Source organism: Ascaphus truei, chromosome 19 (assembly GCF_040206685.1).
Source record: "Ascaphus truei isolate aAscTru1 chromosome 19, aAscTru1.hap1, whole genome shotgun sequence".
Classification (NCBI taxonomy): domain Eukaryota; kingdom Metazoa; phylum Chordata; class Amphibia; order Anura; family Ascaphidae; genus Ascaphus; species Ascaphus truei.
Window position 1 is genome coordinate 15,167,291 of NC_134501.1, and position 25,622 is coordinate 15,192,912.

The window sequence follows — 25,622 nt, forward strand, 5'->3', positions numbered from 1 at the left end:
GGACCTCCCGTCTCCAAAACACTTACTGGTGAAGTTACCAGTAATACTACCTGGTATTGCAGGGTTATTTAAATGGCCCTTCAATAGCAAGCCACGACTGATGACGATGCAGCTTCGTATGGGCCCACCGTTTGGTGGTCATTTTGTTTCCCCTGGAGGGAGATTTAAAATAGGGTCTCTTCATCTTCATCGGGTAAGTGTCTCTGTAACCGTGGCGATCACAGGAACTGAAAATAGCCCCTTTTCAGCTCTTGGGAATCCCCCGAGGCGCATACTTTAAAACAAATAATCATTTAACAAAATGTGCAGCTGGGGTTGCAGCCCTAAGTACGTTGGATACTGGAAAAGGGGAACTTGAGCCCAAAACAGTGTTTTTGAACCAGCTAAATGTTACTGCACCTTTAAGAGAAAGCTACTTTTGAAAGCAGACCAGCAGTTCTGATGCGTATGAACAGACAAGTTTGGGGGTCTGGAAGTCGGGGGTCAGTGGATAGAAGTAACTTGTCTCAGCTCGGCCATCATCGCGTCAATAAATGAAAATGTTTTGCTCCTTCTTCTGAGATAGGGAAAAGCAATTTAAAGTGCTGACCTCTTGTATAGCAGCAAAATTGTCTCGTTGCCGGGATTTTGAGCCGGCGGCATCGCTTGGCAAAGTGATTTGTGATCCGTTTCAGGAGGGCGATCGGAAACATATGAAATGAAACTGTTCTCTGTGCCAGAAACGGGAGTGCAGCTTCAGGCCGCGTCCATGGATAGTGCTTGCGGGCGGAGGGCGCGCTTCCGCTCGGCACTGAGCCCCTACAGCCGCAATGAGAGCGGCTTTAGTAGGGGCTCGAAGCGTGGGTCTTAGGAAAATTTTAAATCTTCGCGCTTGCCGGAGCGCAGGGCCGGTCACGTGAGCGGTTCGCCCAATGAGGGCGAACCAGCTCCGTGACGTCACTGGCCCGCCCGCCGACACGCCCCTGACACGCCCCCGGACAGTGGCTGTCTAAGGCCAGGGAAACACCCGCTTTCCCTCAGCCTCAGCGCGCCTCCACCCGCCACGATTAACCATGGCCAAGGCTTTACCCAGAAATAAACGCTCTGTTAGCCCCAATAAATATTCCTCTCTGTGCCTTTTTTACCAAAACCATTAGAAACAGTTAAGGGGCAATCCCCCCTAACTAACCTACATTCTATTTTACCGGATATCCTACAGAGCAAACCGCACTATTTTCCGCTCCGGGGACCCGAAATACTCACTGGTGAAGTTATCGGTAGTACTTCCTCGTTTTTAGAAGGGATTTAAATAGCCATCCAATAGGAAGAGCCACAACCGATGATGTTGCAGCATCCTCTTGGCCTGACATTTAGCAGCCATTTTGTTTCCCCTGATGGACATCTAAAACCAGTAACTTCCCCAGTAAGTATCTCGAGAGCCAGTGGGTTCCCGGAACTGAAAATAGTGCCAATGGACTCAGGGGGACCCTGGTTCCCACCCTGTAAAAAAAGGAGCAGGAGTACTAAAGTGTGCTAGTCAAGCGCAGGGCAGGGACCTGTGTCTGCAAAATGTCTCTGGAAAGCGCTACGTAAAACTAGCATCGCTATGCAAGAACAAACTATTATTATTATTTTAACTTCAAATTAGACATTAGAAAAAATATTTGGATGATACTTAATCCCACAGAGGGTTAAAAAAAACTCAGGTAGACCTGACCAAGGTTCTTGAACTGGTGGCCCACGGGCCAGCTCTGGACCACAAAGGGCTTTGGACAGTTTGGTTCTGCTAATTTTATTTAAGTCACTGAAGCAGCTAACTGCAACATTTTACACTGAAACTCATTTTAAAGTTTAGGTAATACAAACATATGACAGATGTTACAAATGCTTACATCGTCATATTGTATTGTATGTCTTTATTTATATAGCGCCATTAATGTACATAGCGCTTCACAGTAGTAATACATGTGGTAATCAAATAAATAACAGAGCATGGGAATAAGTACTTTAGACATAAAAGTAACATTAAGGAAGAGGAGTCCCTGCCCCGAGGAGCTTACAGTCTATTTGGTAGGTAGGGAGAACGTACAGGGACAGTAGGAGGGAGTTCTGGTAAGTGCATCTGCAGGGGGCCAAGCTTTATGTATCATGTGTTCAGAATATCCACAGTGCTACTCATATGCTTCTTTAAGCAACTGTGTCTTAAGGTGAGTCTTAAAGGTGGATAGAGAGGGTGCTAGTCGGGTACTGAGGGGAAGGGCATTCCAGAGGTGTGGGGCAGTCAGTGAAAAGGGTTTAAGGCGGGAGAGGGCTTTAGATACAAAGGGAGTAGAAAGAAGACATCCTTGAGAAGAACGCAAGAGTCTTTTTAGATCTATAAAATGACATTCACACTTCTGGTCTTGTATTTGTACTTTTTGAATCTGTCCCCTTTGGGAAATTGAGTTGAAGAGCAATGGACTAGACCGTCTCGTACCAATGATGATATTATTCACTGTCTGTCCTGGTTTATTATAAGCTCTTCAGAATCTGGAGGATACTCACCGAATCCTTCAATCTTGTCTGCTGTCTTACTCCAAGCCACTTGGTAAGTTTCCATTATTACTTGGATGGTCCTTCTTTCGGGCTGAGACTTCTTGTAGTTGAACACAGTCATCACTGTCCCCAGTTCAAGGGTCCTCTTGATCTGGCTCTTCTCATACTCTGGGAGAGCTCTGTAGTCTGAACTCCTCCTCCGAGCCATTTTGTCCAAACTCTTCTAACCAAAGTTAAATCTATTACATGTGCTGAGAATGAGAAGAAGTACAGCAACATGACAACGTATTCCATTGTATTATTGTCAGGCATGTTTCTGTTAGTCATCAGTTCAGACAATTATGTATTGATTATTTTTTGTTTACACTTTTCAATGAAGACCACTCTGATTCCCAAAAACAAACTTTTGTTTGTGTTTAATTAATATATCTCTATATATCTATATATATATATATATTATAATATATATATATATATACAGTGTTCGACAAACCTATACATTTGCTCGCCCCGGGCGAGTGGATTTAACCCCCGGGCGTAAATATTGGCCCAAGCAGCACACGTTTGGTACTAGGTGGCGAGTAGATTTTTGTGTGTGGCGAGTAGATTTTTTGGTGATTTGTCAACCACTGTATATATATATACACACACACACACACACACACACACACACACACACACATATATATATAAACACACACACACACACACACACACAATCCTGTTGTTACATGTGCTATATTTCCCTCTATTAATTCCATTTGAATCTTTGCATTTGAGTCTGTTCATGTGTTTATTTCCATAGGGATATATTTGTATGTTTATTTATATAGTGCCACCCAGGTAAGCGGCATCTTACAGAATTAGCAAGATAGTGCAGTGACAAGTGTTTTTAAACAGGAGGGGGGCGGGGGAAACTCTAAGAGATGTTACATTCTGTAATATGAAGCATTTATTTATTTATAAAATGTTTTACCAGGTAAGTAATACATGGAGAGTTAACCTCTTGTTTTCAAGTATGTCCTGGGCACAGAGTTATGATGACAAATACATGGTTACATTAAAGTTGCAGACCAAGCAATATCCTACATGTGTTTATATATATAAATCAGTTCTGTACTATGAGAAAATACTTGTAGCATTTAAAAAAAAAAAAAAAAACAACAACATTGAATGACATTTTTAATGTATTATAATGTAACAAGCATTTTTTGTTTCTATAGCAACCATATACAAAGTCACATCCCCTTTCTCTTCTGAAACAGACTCGGGCACATCCCATTTTGAGCCCTGCGTCTCTCTAGCAGTGCACCAATTGTATCTAGTGACTGCCTGGTCATTTATTTTATTTATTTATTATTTATTTATAAAATATTTTACCAGGAAGTAATACATTGAGAGTTACCTCTCGTTTTCAAGTATGTCTTCCCCACAGAACTTTGCACCTTTGATCCTCTTCTGCTGCACTAACAGCCATTTAATGAACCCCCGAGACGAATCTTCTCCGATCGATCACAGGAGAACTGATCGATCGGCAACTTAGCTAATAACCCATCATTGTGTGACTTGTATTGATGCACATATTAAAGGGGAAAGGAGAAAAATACGCAGCTTGGACTGCTTCTTTAAATGAACAGAGGTTGTACATCGTATTTACAGGCATTTCATGGGCAGTTAAGAGATATGCTTATGGGCAGCCGAAGTATCACCTGATATATCTAAGGCTAAGAAATGTTTGGCATCCCCAATTTCATCATAGCTTACATGATCAATAAAAAAGCTCTTCATGGTTTCAAGTTTAAAAAGTCTCTTCTTCACGTACACTGTATACATGTACGTACATATACACATGTACTTTATATGACACTGAAGAGGCGCATGAGATTTTGTAGTAACACCCTGCAGGGCTCTCTTTCATTAAATATTATAACATGACTAATCTTCTCTTGGACAAATACAGATACTAGAACTTTGCAATGACATTGGGGCTGTCCATAAATGATCTACGCAAACCCCCACTTACCCTGTAATTACTGTGGGACAGGGCCCGAGACAAAGGGTACAAGACACGTTCGAAAATCAACATTTTAGGCTAGCCTACCTGATTTCCCAGTACTAATACTGTATATATTGTATCCCTATGTACATGGAACATTCCAGTAATTAGTCTATGCCATGAAGCGCTTACATCCTAATGTTCGGTCACTGAGAGCAGACATTGGGATTTAAATGTTGTCCACCCACTTCAAAAGTCACTGACCCTACACTACTAGACCACTTGAACTCTTTTATGTCTCTATCTAATATGTTGTGAAACCACTGCCCAGTGCACCTCCATTCAAATGAATGGGAATAACATATTCTCCAGCACTGGGGAATGGATTCTGGCTGCTTCCAATTCTATTTCTTCAACAGAAGAGTGCTGCCGGATTTCATGGTGCCAAAGTTCCTCGGACTCTGGATGGGGGAGTTTACATTTTGGAGTGAAATGTATCTTCTTACATACGATAAAGGTCCCTCGGCACACCCTTCTCCCAGCACCCACCATGCTCCTTTAGTTTGTGTGAGGGGTAAAAGTCCGAATGCAATTGTTGGCATCTATGATATCTTTTCTTGGTGGAGAAAACTCTAAGCTTCTTCCTTGCTATCTCTGTGCTTCTGCTTTTTCTTATTCCCCTCTGCCCCCACCCGGTGCCTCGGCTCTGCGCTCTGCTGCTTCTACTTCCTTCCTGGTGCTGCAAACGTCTTGCAGACCTACCGACCCCATTGTCAAATGGACCTTATATGAACCCAGAAGCAAAACGGAAAAGGGATTCACCCAAATTAAAATGCAAGAGCCAAAAGATTGCGAGCTCTTCGGGTTCAGGCATTCCCCTTGTCTTGCTTTCTCTGTGTATTTCTATCTCTCGTAATCTAACCGTCTGATCCTCCTGCTTTCATTGAGAGGGAGACGGTGAGGGGGCAGAATGTGATGCCCAATGTTACTGTCCCAGTGCGTAATCACAAATATTCTAGAATGAGTCTTATTTAGATGTCGCTTATCTTTGAAGTGGGAGGGCCTATTTCACGGCCCAGCCCCAGGTCACTGGAATGCATGTTATCTCCCTGTGGGCAACACACCCACAATGAGATGATACGTTATACAGGCAGTCCTCGGTTATCCAACGGAATCCGTTCTAGAAGTAGCGTTGGATAGTGAAACCGTTGTAAAGTGAGTCCCATGTTAATCAGTGGCGGTGAGCGTCGGATAACGCATTCCGGCATCGAAAAACGTCCCTTAGGGTTGCATTGTAAAGTGTTGGATATGCCATTCGTTGTAAAGTGAAACGTTGGATAGCGAGGACTCCCTGTACATGGCACTCGCAACTATTGATTGTGACAGTAAATGTATGTACAGCAGTATATGAGCACATTTAAGCAGTTTATTAGTGTTACGTTTTCACACATTATTTAATTTTTCACGAAACGTATCCCTGTTCATAACAGACCAAACATTAACATAAAGGGCAGCGCCAAAAACTTTCATCAAGTCGTCTCGTCACTAAATTCAGACATCCACAAACAGGTTCAAATGCAAATATTGAGAATGGTGAGAAGGAACGAAGCAGCATGGAAGCAGCTATCTTAAATGTATGTAACTCCCCCAAATACAAAAGGTTTATGTTTTCCTAGAGCAGGGGAGCGCAAACTTTTCCTGTTGCGCCTCCCCCCCCCCTGTCTGGCCTGCTCCGGAGCTTGCGCTCCCCCTCCTACCTTGTAGCTGCGTCAAATGACACTCCGGGGTCATGTGACATCAGGTCACGTGACACGCTGCGTCATTTGACACCGCTGACGTCACATGACACCATGGTGTCATTTGACGCCGTGTTGCCATGGGGACGCGTCACAGCGTCTGAATCCTGGTAAGTGTTATTGTTGCAGGGGCCTCACGCCATCCCCCGGCATTTAATTTAAATGCTTTGGGGAAGAGCGCGGGACCACCGCCCGCGCCCCCCCAGAAAAATCTCCCGCCCCCCAGTTTGCGCACGCTTGTCCTAAGGCAACCGCAGTTTACAACTACAGCAAAGAAGAGACAAATATTTAGCCATTTACTGGAAGTGTTTTTCCACAAATATGCGTGAATGCGCCGTAAAACAAACACAAAGTACCTTTATGCTGAGGTTTAAATATAATGCAATATTAAAGTGTTCTTATTCTGGATAATGAAGCTTTATGCCATTTGATTCCCATTTAAAGAGGTTTCCAGCACCTCAAACTTGGAAAGTGATGTTACAATCCCATCCTGTTGGATGTGTCTATAAATCCTCCCTAACGCCATTTATTACTCCATATAACCATCCCCCAAATTCCAGGGTACAGCACGGATTGCTCTAGGCTGCACAGTGCAGGGTCTTTGTGATTTTTGTACTCCCCACAACTTATTTGTGTACCAAATTAGCAAAAGTCCTATTTCATTGTGTGGATGGGTGTAACGCCAGGTTTAGGTAGAACCTAAAGTCATTTCCTGGCACTATTTCCCTCCTCCCTACTCTCCTCCAGCAGCCCTATTTTAATATTTGCATGGGAGTAACCCCAAGACTGAAATAATGTCACTTTATTTATAGGTGTTATCCTGGAATAACGTGACATTAAGCTTATGCTAATAGGCTCTAGTACAGCCATTATAATTGCATATAATTAGCTTGGTGGATACGGTGTTAACCTCAGGGCAAATGACGTTCGTTCATGTTTATTAGTTAACGTCACGTTATTTGCCCTGATTTAATGGAGTTTAGTGAATCTACGCTTAAGTGGATCAAAATATAAGCAGCATAATACCTTAGTATTCTGACATTAAAGAACATATGACCCTAATGAACATGTGTGTAACAGCCTTAATGCTTCCTTGCCTTTCAACTCATTCTCTACCAGCAGCCACCATCGGGCTGTTATATAGTGGCCGCGTGCGTTACGCCGTGCGCGCGCACGGCATTTATAATTGGCTGAGGTCAGTCAGCCCTTCTATACAAGGGCCACGCGTGGCAGTGAGCGTGCATCCGGCCGACAGCGGGGAAGACGGAGAAAATAATATTTTCGCGCCGCTACCGGCGCTGAAATGTATGTATATGTGTGTGTGTATATATGTATGCATGTGTATGTATGTGTGTGTGTACATGTGTGTATGTATGTATATGTGTGTGTGTATGTATGTGTCTGCACAATGTTAATAAATATTTTATTTTTACCAATGTGTTTTTTTAAAATAAATAATAAATTACACATTCATACATACACACACACACACACACACACACACACACACACACACACACACACACACACACACACACACACACACACACACACACACACACACACACACATACAGTCATACACTCGCGCACAGTATACACACAAAACGTGTGCGGCACGTGCCTTCGCACAGGCACGCTTGCGCGCACGTCCGCACACAGTATATAACAGCCATTATCAGAGGGTTACATTTTTAAACTAAAATCCACAAATTCAGATGTCAGTTTAACACTGCGAAGTGCCACGTGATGCTTGCACTGTGGCTCCTTTCTGCAAAACAGAAATATCTGAAACAAATAAAGGAAATTGAGCAATTGCATTGCCTGGTTTAACCCACCACTTCTCTGTTAAGAGTAACTTTCTGCTTGCGACTGTATCAAATGTAAGACAATTGCTAATAAAACTCTGACCTGTAACACACAGGTCGCTGGACAGAAGTTCACATCACTTTAGAGCTGCCAGAATGTCTTTGTAGAAAAATGATGGACAAAGAACACAGATTTACTTTTTTTTTCTTAAAAGAATTGTCCTATAAACACTCCAAAATTATAATGCACACGGGGCAAAATAGGTGCAAAGTACTCTGATACTCTGAGGAACCAGGCCCCCATATACAGGGTTACAATTTTCAACAGTCTATATGGCTGTTTTTTGAAAAGTGGTTGCATGGTACCATTGGGTTCCCTGGGCATATCAAAAGGGTTCCAGGTCATTGAAGGTTAATGATAAATAATTGCATGTTCTTGTGTAGCGCTGCTAGTTATACGTAGCGCTTTACAGAGACATTTTGTAGGCACAGGTCCCTGCCTCGTGGAACTTACAATCTATTTTTTGGCACCTGAAGCGCAGGGAGATAAAGTGACTTGCCCAAGGTCACAAGGAGCCGACACCGGGAATTGAACCAGGCTCCGCTGCTTCACACTCAGTGCCGGAGTCCAGAGAACTAGAGTCCTGGTGAACGTTGGTAGGATTTGGGATCCAGATTCCAGGGTGAAACTGTGCACACAATTCAATTCCTCTCATTATACCGTGAGCATTGTTGGAACTCCACCAATAATTAGAGGTGCCGTCCACTGCCCATACCCACCCCCCCCAAAAAAAAAATCGAGAAACGTTCCCCGTTGTAGGTCAGAGGACAGTAGATTATTAAAGGAGTGTTTGTGTCGGGGCAGCAACCCCTCCAGAAGCCTATACGAATTTAATTTACATAATGTTAGTATGTTTCCCGTGAGCATTTCCTGCTTTAAAATATATACAGTATATATATATATATATATATATATATATATATATATATATATATATATATATATATAAAATCGCGATTTGTTTCATCTCTCTTTGAATTCCCAGACACTTCATATTTCAAACGCTCATATCTCCTGAAAGTAACACCAGATTTTAATAATAAAAACCAAGTTAGAAAGGTGAAAAAAGAGGTTTCTTAAGTAAAACAAAACAAAAAAAGAAACCCCAGCGATTGCCATGGACTGCTGCTTTAGGTAGGAATTTAGAGGTTTTATTAAAGTGTACGTAATTATACAGTGATGCAATGGTTTCAAAATGTAGTGTACGTATAAAGTATTTGCATGTTTAGGCCCCCAAAGCATAAACTGTGAGAATGCTGCCATCTCAACCAACTTGAAATAAACAAGATTTTCTGTTAGTTCCAGGCCTGACTGAGGAAAGTCTCTGCAGCAATTCCAAAGGTGCGCTGATCAGGGCAAAAAGAAGTAAGGTAAAACCAGGAATTAGGAACTGCAGCGTTACAGCAAGCTCCACATTGAAATAAAAGATCATATTAGAGTCATATTGATGGGCCATTATTTCCTTCATATGTCCATGTATGATACAGATGTTTCTCAATCTTTGAGTGAGGAACATTTAGCCACTTTCCTTCCAGCCGGGAGGGACCTGCAACAGAGGCCAGCAAAACCTTTAGGGCTTATCCAATAAGATAGTGAGATAGTGCTAATCTTGCTGCATGGACGGGAGACTCCACCCTGTAGTGTCCAGTCCACACAAAGGGCTGTTCTATGCAGCGTGCGGCCGTGCGTTCCTATGCAACCGCGCGTGCACGTGCCGCGTGCTTTTCGTGTATATAGTGCCGGGAGCTGCAGGTAAGGTATATGTGTGTATGTATGTGTGAGTATATGTGTGTGCATGGGTTGTGTGAGTGAAAGTAAGTCCTAGATAAAATTTATTTAAAGTAAAAAAAAAGTTTAATAAATATATTTTTAGTTCTGCAATCATTGACACACACACACACACACACACACACACACACACACACACACGAGCGCAGGCAGCGGCGTGAAAAGATGAATTTCTTCATCTTCGCCGCTGTCTGTCGGCTCCCCTCTCCCTGCCGTGCGCGCGGACCTTCTATAGAAAGGCTGACGCGCGCGTAGCACGCGCCCGGCACTATAGAACGTGCCAAACACACTTTAATGGATAAGCTCCAGTGTCTCAAACTGATTGGCTGTGAACCAGAGGAGGGTCTAGGATATGAGCAAAGTAACCCATAGTTTAGGGCCCCAGCAAACTCGCATACACAGGCTGAATATAATGTGCTGTATCAAAACGGTCTCATGAATTTTGCCTTTAGTCCCCAAATTCTCAAATCTCATGTATTATTCTTTGGATATTGGACCATTATTTTAACCCCATAGGGAGATAGTTTACAATTCTGCACCATATTAGTGTATATTAATTGTAGGGTGTAATACCTTTCAATGGGCCATCATGGCCGCTCTCTGTAATTGTACATGAAATCTGGAAGCCTCTTCTTCAGGAGTGTATTATTCTACATCTGAATAAGTGACGCAAGGTCTTCCTCTATCAAGAATAATTTCATGTTGGTCCATCAAAACGTAGCCCGGCCTAGAGCAATAAGCAACACATTGGCCAGGGCAAGTGCAAGTTTGCATGTGAATGAAATCAATGATATAATATAGTAAACTTGCAGGATTAAGAGAATTTGTGCAAATGTGTATGGCAATATTATAAAGAGCGTCTACAAGGGCTTTTACTTGTGCTCCCAACATGCTACCACCAAGTGAATACTTTATAGGCAGAAACAATATGGCTGTGCTCAGTGATTAGGTGTGGGCCTCGTCTGGACACGCAAATTTTTTTTCTACTCTCCATCCCTGATAATTTACAGCCGTCCCAGCTGTTTGGGCAGCTAAATGCAATTTGTTACACTGAAACTCACTTTATAGCCAAGTTAAAATAAATATATATGGTACAGATATTACGAAGTAAAAGTGATTATAGAAATGACCCCTCCTTTCGGCCTTCATTGTAAACGTTTTTGATAAATGTATATATTTTTCTTAATCACTTGCAGCCACCACTATTTGAAGCCACTGGATACATTTGTGAGTGGAAGTTACCTTCTGCCGAATATAGCACCTTAGATTGGCATGTACAGGTTCCTTTGATAAGACATTGTAGCATGAAATGTGTATCACTGAGTGAGCAGGGTACAGCAGTAAGTAGCAGACCGCTGTATCTTCTCTGTAGATGAAGCTGTACAATCTACATTCTGCACTGCAAGGCTAAAAAATAAGAGGAAGTCTCGTGGCGCGGTCACTATGCGGGCAAGCGCGGGCGACCAGCCCAACATTTCAGTCTCAACCAGCAGTACAACGATCACGAACTTGTCAATATTTGTCATGCAATCATTAGATCACCTTTTTGCGGGAGAAGCCCACTACTGGCTCTGTGATATCTCCCTGGGATCAGAGATACAAGAGACATTTGTACACAAATGAGAGCATTTTGAATACTTGGAGTGTAAGCTCTCCGGGCAAGGATTTTCTTGCCTATTGTCTGATTTAGTAAAGCACTGTGAGCACTATATAACTAAAGAGTTACATACATACTTTCGACTATTGAAAAAGTTATGACAATATTGCCAAATGCCAGTATGTTGGGTGTGTGTAAGGACAAATTCCAGCAGTCGTTATTTTGTCACAAGTCGCGCTGAAATATACCGGCGCCAGGCAGCGTCTATGTATTAATCTTAGTTGTGCTATTTTCAGATATCTCTGCGTCTGCCTGCGCTGAGGGATTTCACGGAGGGATTTATGGAGCGAGTGGGAGGAGTTGGGGCGGAGTTACATTTGCATATCGGCGCAGGTCTGTGTTAAGGAATGGGCGGCTTGCGTTACCTTTCCTAACCATTTTCTGCATTGGTTTTCTCTGTGACCTTATTAAAGGTCTTTTTTTTTTTTTTTGCGCAGCGTTCGCCAAATTGTACATCCGTAGAAATACACTTTATAAGTATGTCGCGTCTCAAACAGAAAACACTGCGAACTGCTTCAGCGCACCCATTCTGCTGCTCGATACATAGAGCCCAGAATTGCAATTTTCGAACGCGAGCGTGTCAGGACATTTAACCCCTTCAGTTCCAGATGTACCTGCAAGTCACCGCTGTGAAAGTGCTGCAGGACACCCTCTGTATAACATCATTGGTCACATGTTATCATTCATTGGTACAGTACAAGCCTTCTGTATATAAAGCTGAAGCAGGTCTTCAAAATGCACTTTGCCAGAGGCACTGGCTTGAAGAAACTCTTATCAGGGAGAAAGTAGACAAGACACTTTTGTAGCGGAGTATCAGGGGGTATGCTGTACCAGACATAGCAAAAAAACTTTCCAGAATGCCAACATAAAGAGGATTGTGCACTCTACAGAGACACTTAGTAACTTAATACCAGCATTGCTGACCCTTAAACTGTTAAGTGTACATTGATTTCATGCCCTTCTGGAAGTGAAAGGGTTACGTGCAAAGCTAACCCCCCCCCCCCCCCTCACACCCCCACTTCCTAGCTTATAGTAACTTATGAAGTGCACCTGCTTAAGGTGGCGGCAAAAGTGACAGGCGCAGAAAACTTACTTTCAAACTCTCCACACATGAGCAGCGTCCGCCTGTCCTCATCCCTGCGCCATGAAACACTGCCGCCCGGCGCTGTCACCAAGCAGTTTCCTTTTAACTCTGCATGTGTCCACGAGCCAGCAGTGAGCGCGCGCTGAGCATGCACTGAGCACAGCACTGAGCGCACGCTGAGCATGCACTGAGCACAGCACTGAGCGCACGCTGAGCATACACTGAGCACAGCACTGAGCGCGCGCTGAGCATGCACTGAGCACAGCACTGGGCACAGACACAAAGGTAATTAGGTGATTAAAATACGGTGAATTTATAAGGAGGAGTTAGTAAAAAAAATACAAGGAAGTCCCCCCGCTCAGCCTCTCAGCCGCCCATCTCTCCGCTCCGTGCAGAACAGTCCTTCCTGTTTTAGGTTCTTGCACATGTAGGTGATGACGAAATTGTTGAATGTGAAATAAGCATTTAAAGGGGCAGGCTCTCTAAAAAAGAATTTGCGGGGGAAATAGTGACATTCCAAATATTCCTAGCAGTACAATGTAGAACATTTCTTTCACTCTGTCATTAAAATGCAGCAATAAACATTTCAGCTCAGATTCACTAAGTGGTGCTAAAGCCTTAGGGCACCTTATAGGGCATTGGAATGAATGGGCAGTAAGATGCCCTAACATTTGGCACCATTTAGTTAATATGGCCCTTAAAGAAACAGGCCTCGTCCGTATTGCTTCCGTGGCTTCTATTCAATAAACTGTAAACTGTCTTCCCCGGGTTGGAGGATAGTTCAGCTCCAATAAAATGAGTGAGACTCAGATTTTCTCTAGCCCATTCACAGCCTATTAAAAACAGGGCCCCAGCAGTCAATTTAAACGTGGACACCATTAAATATGCAGATACATTTAGGGCTTTAGAAATTTTTTATACATTAGCCATGCCTAGGCTCGGTATATACAGTTTCTCTTTAATTTCTGTAAATAAAGATATGTATATATATATATATATATATATATATATTCATTACCTTGTAGCATTAGATTAATGTCTGTACTTTTAAAGCGGGAATCCAAGCATTTTAAGAAAAAAATCTTTTTCTTCCGTCCTCCACTTATTTTGTGATTGATCACAAAAATGTTAGAGGAGGGGGCACAGAAAGGAAAACTGGGGTGTTGGGGAAGGGTTGACAAGGATTCAGGGAACAGTTACATCAATCTTATTTAATACATAGTCGTTTGTCACAGTTACAATATCTTGTCATAACTATTATCGCTTGTGGGTATAGGTTACCCCACGTTCCCAAATTGTAGCAAATGTATACATTGTGTCACGTAAAAATGCTGCAATTTTTTCATTTGCATAATTTACCATATTTTATTAAATATTGAGGGGAGTTCTTGGGGCCGTTTCCAGTTGGCTGCTATTCTACATTTGTGGCCGAACATACTCGTGTGATGAGTTTAGTTTGGGATTAGGATATTCCTGGGGTAGGTCTGTGTAGAAGAATGCTGTCCTGGGGTAAGGTGTATCTTAGCATTCTGTTTATAATACTGTGTGATCCAAAGATCTTTTATTTCCCTACATTCCCACCAGATATGCAGCATAGATCCTGTCTCTCCACATCCTCTGACACACAGCGGGGAGGACGCGGGGTCCATTTTATTTCGTCTTTCTTGTGTATAGTACCAACGAAAGAGTAATCTATAGCTGTTTTCCTTAATGAATGTGCTCAGTGATACCTTCCTTATAGATTCCAAAATCTCTCCCCATAACCTCCTGCTCACTGCCAATGAGTTCTCTCTCTCTCTCCCGCTTAATGTATGCCAGAAGGTGATACAAAATACTGAGCCAGAGACTGATGTGTCTTCTCCTGCATTTTTGTCATTGTTTCACATAACATTTTTTTTTAACCCTTTGGGTGACCTATAGATGTACCTACTACATCACGGGCTGTGGCACTCCAGGGGGCCCGTGGCGTAGCTACGTCGTAATGTACAGTACCTGCTTGTTTTTTAGGGGAGTTCGAGGTGGAGAACGCGATCTTAGAGGCAGAGTACCAGCACCGGGGGAATAATATTATTTAATATTTGCCCGCTGGGCACAAAATGCCTGTGGGGCTCAGACTCCCCGGCAGTCAATAAAAAGCTGCGGCATAATCGGAAGAGGACTTTGCAACGTTGTAGTGGTGAGCGCTTCTGCAGACATGTTTGCAGTTATTTGTGGGGTACCCGCCTCAGCTATAGGTAGCGCTGGGGTAGGTAACGGGGCACGGGAACTAACCGGATTGCGTGATGCAGTCCCCACAGCAGCCCCGCGCACGCACTCACACACAGGTACTTACTTTAACCAATCTAATCAATTGCCTATACTTCCAGGGAGACGCCCAGGCAGTTACGTTACTCCGAGGAGGAGAGAAATAAAAACAACAATTGTTACAAAAAGAAATAAAACATTTATTTAATAACACTGGAACTAAAAACTATTTGATTCTAAAATAAAATGTTAGGAACAAATCAAATGATACTGAACACTTAGCACTCTTTCCCTTCCCCGTGTATAGTCTGTATACGTCCCGTGGAAGCAGACTCAGCTCTCTGTATATGCGGTCTCTATTCTGTGACCCTATATTCACCTGGTCAGGAATTAGTATGTTTATAGCTCTACCAGCAATGTGTAATGTAGTCGCTGCTTACTCCTTAAGTGACTTTACTTGCACTGTAACAGTATAGTGATGTGTGGGGGTATATACAGTATCCCCATCCCCACTTATCTCTCTCCTGTGCCAATCGCTACCACTCCTTTCCGAATTCTGGCCCAAGTTGAGCAGCCAGCGATACACCCGGATGAAGCCTCTTTCTGTCTCCTGCGGATCTCTGGCTCTGGATGGCTCTGTAGCTCCTTGTGCTGTCCTGCAATCTGTCTCATCAGACAATGTTCCTAATACGGGTCACAGTTTTCCTAGTCTTACCATGTGACCGTCCTCTAGTGCTACTGTACATGTGTGACCTGTTTGTCCAGTGCTGGGTGCTCGCTGTCATGTCTGAATTCTTCACTGTGCCCTAACTGTCCCTAACGGCTCTTTCATCATTCTCTTGTTGTCGGCTCAAAATGGTCACCTGCCCACAGGCCTAACTACACATGTAGTCTCCCTGTCTGGGACACCAATGTGCACTTGCATCAAACACTGGCACAAAAAGACTACAAATAGGTCCCCAGAGGTGGGAGGATCACAGATAAGCTTTGGGGGTCTCCCCGGTTCAGGTAAGGGAAAAGAAGGGCCACACATTGATTTTAGGGGGGTTCCTGCTTTAATATTATACTAACCCCATCACTGTGTTGGTGAAACATACTGTGTTGTAAAACAACTCTGTACTAAATAACCCTGTGCTATTATCCTACTCTAAAGTCTAAGTATTATCCTACTCTAAGTATTATTTTACTCTAAGTATTATCCTACTTTGTGGTCGCAAAAAGCCGGTAGCAGCGATGCTACATTTTAATGCGCTAGTTATTATATATTTCTGTTATTAACCCATTAGCTTCTTTAGTGGTTTGGGGGCCTGGAATTGCCCCCTGATTTTCTCTGGTCAATGATGGTACCATATTACTTTTTACGAAGAGTAAACAAAAGGAACAGGGACTGAAAACTTTCCTGTAAAACTAATAAATGCAAAAAAAGATAAAGATTATAAATGCCCCCTAAGCATTTGCTTACTGTGCATGAAATCCATGTTTGGTAGTGCTGGAGCAATAAAGGGATATATCCTATCAGTACTAATTCAGTATCAGTACCCATGGATTCATCCTCCCAGCTTGGATTACTATTAGTTTGCTGTGGTCCTTTGCGGAACTGGACCTTTAAATGTCCCCAGTACCACCTGCATCGCTTTACCGGGTCTGAATGTGTAAGTAGAACTTGGACCTCCTGAGGTTTTCTCATTTTCCCTTTTTAGACAGTTTACCTTTTATTTACACTAGTGGGCAGGGGTGGAGGGGTTTGATGTTTATTCCATGGAGTTTGGTGGCAAAGCCACACAAACACCAGAAGATACAGCATCTTGGCCAGGTTCATGTAACATATAAACTGCCAAACTTCATTAAATGAGATTACATGAGATAAAAAAAAGAGTCTGACAGACAAGATAATTGAATCACTTCCCCAAAGCCACTGGGAAGATGCAGCCTTTCCTGTAAAGAGCTTGTGCTAACAAAAACATTGCAGGCCCCATATCATTTTGATAAAGACTATAAATCTAGCCCACAATAACGGGCATTATATGAACTGCTGTTTACCTTATTCCCGGCCATTTATTTTTTTGGTATCGTTGAATCATTGTGATGACAGTTACAAAATAGTAGGTCTAACATGCTGGCAGTGAGGGGAAAAGAACAGACTGGTTTCAGGGACTACAGGCAGCCCTCGGTTATCCAGCGGAATCCGTTCTGGAAGTAGCGTTGGATAGTGAAACCGTTGTAAAGTGAGTCCCATGTTAATCAGTGGCGGTGAGCGTCGGATAACGCATTCAGGTGTCGAATAATGGCCCGTACGGTTGCATTGTAAAGCGTTGGATATGCCATTCGTTGTAAAGTGAAACGTTGGATAGCGAGGACTACCTGTACACCAAAATCTTCAGGACGCAGCAGATGTAGAGAGAGACCCCATAAAGTGCAGTGACATTTTGAGGCATTGGAGTGACAATAATTCCACTGAAATTTGTATTTGACTTTAGCTAGGTCTTGGATCTGGTTTTCATGGGTTCTAATGATTTCATATGTAACAATTACAAAATGAAATACTGTAAGCAGCACCATTAACTCAATGTTTATGTTTGGCGACAGGTACATAAATGGGGATTGTGGATACAGTTACCAACTGTTACCAAGTAGTGATCTGTGATTATTGATGATGAACACTGAGAAAAAGCATTGAGCTGAGCTGTCACAGTAATGCACTCAGCACTCTCTTTGCAGAGAGCTGACTATGTGACCTGTCAACCTTTCCCCTCCTCTGTGCATCTCCACACCACACCGGCTCATTACTAAACTCAATCAATAGCATAGAAGGTTCAAAGTTGCCAACAAATTGGAGACATTCTGCAGACACAAGCAGTCTAATCACAGTGTGATGTTGTGATAAAGAACACTTTATGAGCACATTCACATGTCTGAGACAACCCTGCCTTACCCCATAATCACACAGCATCAAGTGCTTCCACTGCCGCAAAGGATTCTGGGTAATGACATGCAAACGAGCACTCACAGTGTGTCACTTTTTGCTTCACACCCTATAACCTTCTGCCTGCCGCATTACACAGCTTTTACAGCCTGGGTTAAAGAAGTGCATGGCCAGCAAACCTGCTCACAGACAGCTGTTTCAACCTCTTGGGTCTCATCCGTGTGAGGCTGGTTACTAGGTTTGCATTGTGAAGCTGGTTATGGCTACCTCGTGCGGTATTGGAAAGACTGGAACATGCCATGTTAGATACCCTTGGCGACCTTATTGGTGTAAATAATGAATTATTGGAAGTGAAGGACCCAAAAACTATTCCTTCTTGGGGTCCTGAACATGTAGCTAGCGCCAGCACTGGGCATCACCACTGCCCGAGGTATGAGCCACTGTTCAATATATCATGGTGTCAGTCTTGCAATAAAGGCTACATTGCTACTCATTTACATTTCACCGGGCCTGCAGACCGCTGTTTTACTTCCATCGCTAAATTGTTAATATATCATTAACCCTTTGGCACCGATAGGGTTGATAGATTTTTCTCAAGGAAGGAAATCAATTATAGATCTGTTTGGGAAAGCTCTTGCCGCAGGGTTATAATTAGGATTTATTTGCTCCTCTTTCAATATACAAACATGTTGGCTGCAGATGAATTGGGCTGTCTGAATTGAAAGATGAGAGCAAATATTGTAAGATCGACCCTTTAATTTTGCAGAAGGTCACATTACTGTGTTCATTGTAGCACGGTCAATTTTACGTCGAAGAGGTTGAGCTGAATGACAGAATATCCGCATGGTAAAGAGAGGCACGTAGCACAGGCGGGACGTGGCACGTAGCACAGGCGGGACGTGGCACGTAGCACAGGCGGGACGTGGCACGTAGCACAGGCGGGACGTGGCACGTAGCACAGGCGGGACGTGGCACGTAGCACAGGCGGGACGTGGCACGTAGCACAGGCGGGACGTGGCACGTAGCACAGGCGGGACGCCAGCACAGGCGGGACGTGGCACGTAGCACAGGCGGGACGCCAGCACAGGCGGGACGTGGCACGTAGCACAGGCGGGACGTGGCACGTAGCACAGGCGGGACGCCAGCACAGGCGGGACGTGGCACGTAGCACAGGCGGGACGCCAGCACAGGCGGGACGCCAGCACAGGCGGGACGCGCAGCACAGGCGGGACACTCAGCACAGGCGGGACGCGCAGCACAGGCGGGACGCCAGCACAGGCGGGACGCCAGCACAGGCGGGACGCGCAGCACAGGCGGGACGCGCAGCACAGGCGGGACGCGCAGCACAGGCGGGACGCCCAGCACAGACGGGAGGTGGCACGCAGCACAGGCAGGATGCGGAGCATACTACAGGCGGGACGACCAGCACAAGCGGTGCACAGCGCGCCAGCACAGGCGGGACATGGTGCGCAGCACAGGTGGGACGCCCGCACAGGTGGGACGCCCGCACAGGTGGGACGCCCGCACAGGTGGGACGCCCGCACAGGTGGGACGCCCGCACAGGTGGGACGCCCGCACAGGTGGGACGCCCGCACAGGTGGGACGCCCGCACAGGTGGGACGCCCGCACAGGTGGGACGCCCGCACAGGTGGGTCGCGACGCGCGGCACAGGCGGCCACGGAGCATAGCACAAGCGGGACACGGAGCGTTGAACAGGCGGTACGCAGAGCGTAGCACATGTGGGATGACCAGCACAGGCGGGGGGGGGGAGGGCACAGCGCGCAGCACATATGGGACGCGGTGCGCAGCATAGGTGGGACGCCCAGCGCAGACGGGGCACAGCGCGTAGCATAGACGGGACGCGGTGCGCAGCACAGGTAGGACCCCCAGCACAGGTAGGACGCCCAGCACAGGTAGGACGCGTTGGCAAAGCATTGGCATTGATCAACAGCCACCAAGAAAGCTACAAAGGACAAATGACTCCTATTACAGCTAAAGTCTGGGATGTAAATGTAAATGACTGTCATTTTTATATTTTAATTAACAAAGCCTGAGGATGAAATATATACATGTGTACATTTTGGAACATTCAAATAAAGAGATGGGGATGGTTGATATGCATGGCACAGGTTTCTATTCTTGACACATTGTTCTGTTCGTTTCTTGGTTTATTACATTTTGTTAATTTCTCTGGGTGTGTTTTGTTAGTAAATGTTTTCATGTAAATTCATGTTATTTGAAGTCACTAATGCTTGTTCACCAAGGGGAATTTAATCAGTTTCATGACATCACAGTCCTCGTTACTGGAGTAACCCATTTCTTGCTCAGATAAGAATAAGCCTGAATTAGTCCCAGATTTGTGAAGGTAATGTGGATATATCTCCCCTTCCTCCCTGGCACAGTGTGCGGGATATATATTGCAGGGCGGCACGTCGCTGGACCCTCGAGTAGCGAAGGGTTTTAAGATATGAAACCGTTAGAAATGATAGAGAATGGGTTACAGGTTTTACTGCTTTTACTTTATTACATCTTTGACTGGCGATTAACTGACCATATCCACTTGCCCGATAGAAATCTGCCTTCTCCCAGGACCTAGAGTAATAAAGTGGAAAGGATTTTCAATCACAAGCTACCGGCTTCTTCATACACAGTGGTGCAACAATGCCACACTCTGTCCGGATGTTGTATTAACATGTATACTTTCCTGGAATACTATAATTCAGGGCTCTACAGCTGGTGGCCAGGAGGGCCATATACGGCCCTGATGTGGTCCTTATATGGCCCCCTGAAGGGCCTTTATGTGGTCCTTATACGGCCCCCCCAAGGGCCTTGATGTGGTCCTTATATGGTCCCCTGAAGGGCCTTTATGTGGTCCTTATACGGCCCCCCCAAGGGCCTTGATGTGGTCCTTATACGGCCCCCTGAAGGGTCTTGATGTGGTCCTTATACGGCCCCCCCAAGGGCCTTGATGTGGTCCTTATATGGCCCCCCGAACTGCCTTTATGTGGTCCTTATACGGCCCCCCAAGGGCCTTGATGTGGCCCTTGGATTGCTCTTGCTAATTTCTTTGTAGTTACTCAGGCAGCTAAGTGCAGTTCTTCCCACTTGTAAGCAACGTTAGTGTAAACATATATTGTACCGGTGTTATATATGATTGGTAAATTCTTGAAGTACTGTACACCACATTTTAGGTCTTTAAATATATCTTCTTATATATTTGTGAAAGCACTGTATGCCTGTCTGCATCTCCTGTGTCCCTAGGGGAAATCTCATTGGTCCCTTGGGCCGCCCGCCCCCGCACGCGAACACACACACACGCTCTCTCTCTCTCTTTCTCCCTCTGTCCCGTCCCCCCCATCACGTGCGCCGCCCTGCACCGGCTCCGGACGGAGGGGAAGCGCGGCCCTCCTACCCCTCCTACCACACAGGGCGCTTCCTGCCGCCAGCTGCACGCGCCTCAGTCAGCCGGGCGGCACATCGGTGGACCAAGCGATCGTCCAGGGGGGGGGGGGGAAGAGCGCGTCGGGGGGAACGGGCGAGCCGCGAGTCACGGGGAACGGGGGGGCCAAGAGCGAGCCCCGAGTCACGGGAATGGGGGGGCGAGCCCCGAGTCACGGGGAACGAAGAGCGAGCCCCGAGTCACGGGGAACGGGGGCACGCGGATACATACATTATGACAATACATATGCCCCCTGCTCTCCACCCCCTTTCCCCCCTCCCCTTTCCCCCCTCCCCCACTCCCCTTTCCCCTCTCCCCCACTCCCCTTTCCCCTCTCCCCCACTCCCCTTTCCCCCCTCCCCTTCCCCCCACTCCACTTTCCCCCCCCCCACTCCCCTTTTCCCCCCCCACTCCCCTTCCCCACCCCTCCCTTTTCCCCCACCCCTCCCCTCCCCCTCTCCCCCTCTCTGCTCCCCTTTCCCCCCCCTCATCGTATTACATATTATTCCATCTTTCTTTTCAACATTATTATCCAACCTTTACAACAAATAGTCACCTATTGTTCCACCATTTATACATAATACTACCTATTACGCCCTTACATCCCGGGCAACGCCGGGTCTCTCAGCTAGTATTATATAAAAGCTAATATTCTTGTGGCTCTTCCCCTAATTTTTAGGGGGATCTGGGCCTTTTGAAAAACTAGTTGTTGAGTCCTGCTATTAATGGGTGCAAATGTATCCATATAAATAAACTCAGCGTACAGTCTGGGCAGAGGATGCATAATAACTCCATGTGGTTATCTATAGGTGCAATAAACAGCACCAGATTTCTTGGTGGTCAGCACCAAATAATTAGACGGTAATGAATTTGCAGCTGGGGTTTCTTGGTCCATAATAACATTAAACATGTTTTTCTACAGTTACTCATCTTCTTCAAAATAAAACGTGTCTGGAAAGTTAACTCTTTCAGGTCCCTCCGTTAGCGAATAGGTTAAATACTTAAAACTGATAATTATGTAGTGTAACAATTTTTCTCTGCAGAGAACATTGTTACAATAAGGGGATTGGGGAGGGGCGTGAGTCTTGCATCCTCTGTGCTAAAGAGAGTAAACTGAGGTATAGGGTGACCCACAATTAAGAACCCCCATTCATTTTTTTGTAGAAATGTAATCATTTTAAATAAAATGCCGAAGCGTTTAAAAACAATGAGAAATATTTGTTGTCCGCCGGATAATGAAACATTAACCCTCACTGGCTATTTATTATTTTTTATTAACCCTCACTGCATAACAACACAACCAATGCTACTGTAGACATGAACCGCAGCTCTCCAAAATAACCAATGGGGCCTCTTAACCTTGGGCCACCCTGTAAAACTGCCCTTTTGCTGAACGTACATGGTGGATTGTTATTGAATTGAACCTAACCCCCATACAGATGAATCCTGGGGCAACTGTCTGCTCCTTGCCACTAAACGCTGAGCTCCCTATAATAAGAGCAAGTTTGGTTTCTATCAGCTCAAAACCATGTCTGCTTCTTTAAGGGCTACATATTATATAGAGCGCAGCATTTTGTTTGCTACTGTTTTCAAGTTCGACGGAGCCTAATACTCAAGCCTGGATCATACACATTTTGTCTGACCACTGGGCAGTGACATGTGTCCACTCCCGCCTGTCACAGCAGCGCAGCCAAATAGCAGCAAATGTTAGTTCTACTCTGGATCAAAATAACATTGATGGTGAACTGGCTACATCCTAGCACAAGTGATAACTTGTTACAGATTATTAAACATCTTGAAATATTTCCATATACTGTATTTCTTTTATATTGCCTTGGGTTTTTTTTATTCCACTCCAAGCCTACTGAAAGAATGTAGAAGTGAGCAGAATGTAAGTGTTTCATTCTTTCTCTGGCTAATGGATCCGTTTGGCTCATGAAACAGGAGGCAAATGATGCTGAAGAAGTGATAAAATGTTGCCTTCAGATATATGAGTTTCTTAGCAAATTGTTTATCTGATTTTCCACTCCCTGATCATTCAAGATACAGGGAGAATATGCACAAGTTTAAGTATAATGTCATAAAACCAGACGTATGGAGTAGGAACACATTACTAACTAAATGGTAATGTTATTTCAATCCAGAGAGACAAAAATGATGTTCATGAAACAGACGTGTTCTGGACTGTGTTGCTTGCTGGTGACCATTGGTAAGGGTTGTGATTCGAGGGTCTAAATTCCAGTCTCCTGGCTGCCAAACTCAGCAAAACCACCGAAAACCTGATTTCATGTTAGGAATGCTATGAGACTTTGATATATAAACCTCAAAATATTCAGGGCAATGTTGTCTAAACAGTGCTACAACATAAAAGTCCATGCACTTTAAGGGCATTTTTAAGGGCATTTTTTCTGCTAAATTTGACTTTCTTTTAGAATGTTGAACAGAAGTGATGTCAGTCAGTATATCGCCTCAATCTGCTTACTGTGTAATATCGGAGGGGGTATATCTTCCTCAGTGGCATCAATGTTCAACCCTATAGAATAGTTAAAATCGACATATTTTCCCGCCACTCAAATGAAGAGGAACACAAAGCCTGCGTTATCTGTAGCAGATTTGTGTATTTGATTTCTTAAATATCTATGCAAAGAAAAGAACCCTCCGTTATTAATATGCTGCAGAAGTCACACCAACACATTTAATAGATCAGTTCTGCTGTGACACCAACTAAACCCAACATACGCTTCAAAAGAGCAGAGAACAGTATAATGTATACAAAGCAAGTACGCCCTGAACCAATATATCCGGCAAAGGTATGTCTAGAAATGAGCGGATGTGTCTCCTAACACAGGTAAGTGTACAATGTGTCTCCTAACACAGGTAAGTGTATAATGTGTCCCCTAACACAGGTACAGTAAGTGTACAACGTGTCTCCTAACACAGGTAAGTGTACAGCGTATCTCCTAATACAGGTAAGTGTACAACGTATCTCCTAATACAGGTAAGTGTACAACGTATCTCCTAATACAGGTAAATGTACAATGTGTCTCCTAACACAGGTAAGTGTACAACGTATCTCCTAATACAGGTAAGTGCACAACATATCTCCTAACACAGGTAAGTGTACAATGTGTCTCCTAACACAGGTAAGTGTACAACATATCTCCTAATACAGGTAAGTGTACAATGTGTCTGTGACGGGAAACCAGGCCTAATACCAGGGATCAATATCGCCAGACAGAAACACAAGAATTTATCAAATTAATTTATTGGAAAAAAAGTATCCACAACTGTAGAAATACACAGACAACACACATACTCACAACCGGGTAAAACTGGGGATACCCTGCTGTCCTAATTGCAGGGCCCCCTTGCAGAGATTTCCCCTGACCTTCTTCCTGCACAGTGCCTACAGGGATTGGTTTTCAAACCTGGGACCAGCACTGGAATCTGCAGCTGGAAATCACCACCAGAACGGGTGCTTGTGCTAACTAGGGGTCTCCCTCCCTACATGTTTATACCCTTAGCCCACCATATTGCAACATTCAGAGCCAGGTGCTGCCTACGTGCCCAGGCCCTGATTGGTGGGTATAAATGCAACATTACATTTAGTTACATAAACTGTTACAGGAGAAGGTCACAGACAACTTCTGCAACATTTCGCCTGAAACACATTAACCCCATGTCCCTGAACTGTTGGAACCTAGCAAAATACATACATATATAGATATAACATAATACAACTGTATTATTGACAGGTAGGGGTATTGGCAGACTTAACATTTATTAACAGCAGCCACATGTACCCCTACGTCAGTGTCTCCCAAAACAGGTAAGTGTACAACGTGTCGCCCAAAACAGGTAAGTGTACAATGTGCCTCCTAACACAGGTAAGTTTACAATGTGCCTCCTAACACAGGTAAGTGTACAATGTGTCTCCTAATACAGGTAAATGTACAATATGTCTCCTAATACAGGTAAGTGTACAACGTGTCTCCTAACACAGGTAAGTTTACAATGTGCCTCCTAATACGGGTAAGTGTACGACGTGTCTCCTAATACAGGTAAGTGTACAATGTGCCTCCTAATACGGGTAAGTGTACGTGTCTCCTAATACAGGTAAGTGTACAATGTGTCTTCTAATACAGGTAAGTGTACGTGTCTCCTAATACAGGTAAGTGTACAATGTGTCTCCTAATACAGGTAGGTGTACGACGTGTCTCCTAATACAGGTAAGTGTACAACATGTCTCCTAACACAGGTAAGTGTACAATGTGCCTCCTAATATGGGTAAGTGTAAGCAATGTGTCTCCTAA

General features: G+C 44.4%; 1 protein-coding gene across 3 annotated transcripts in view; it reads right to left on the bottom strand.

Moving 5' to 3' along the window:
• PLCG2 (phospholipase C gamma 2) overlaps nt 1-24,777 on the bottom strand; it is a 92,200-nt gene extending 67,423 nt beyond the window's left edge. The window contains exons 1-3 of one of the 3 annotated variants that reach the window (XM_075576718.1): nt 12,713-13,113; nt 10,536-10,689; nt 2,524-2,765 (exon numbers count right to left, since the gene is read on the bottom strand). In XM_075576718.1, the coding sequence (XP_075432833.1) occupies nt 2,524-2,722 (199 nt within the window). In that variant the 5' untranslated portion in view covers nt 2,723-2,765; nt 10,536-10,689; nt 12,713-13,113. Of the gene's footprint in view, nt 1-2,523; nt 2,766-10,535; nt 10,690-12,712; nt 13,114-24,629 lie in introns of those variants that run through there. The other 2 variants (XM_075576717.1, XM_075576716.1) reach the window with 2 other exon arrangements.
• Between the last annotated feature and the right edge of the window lie 845 nt (nt 24,778-25,622).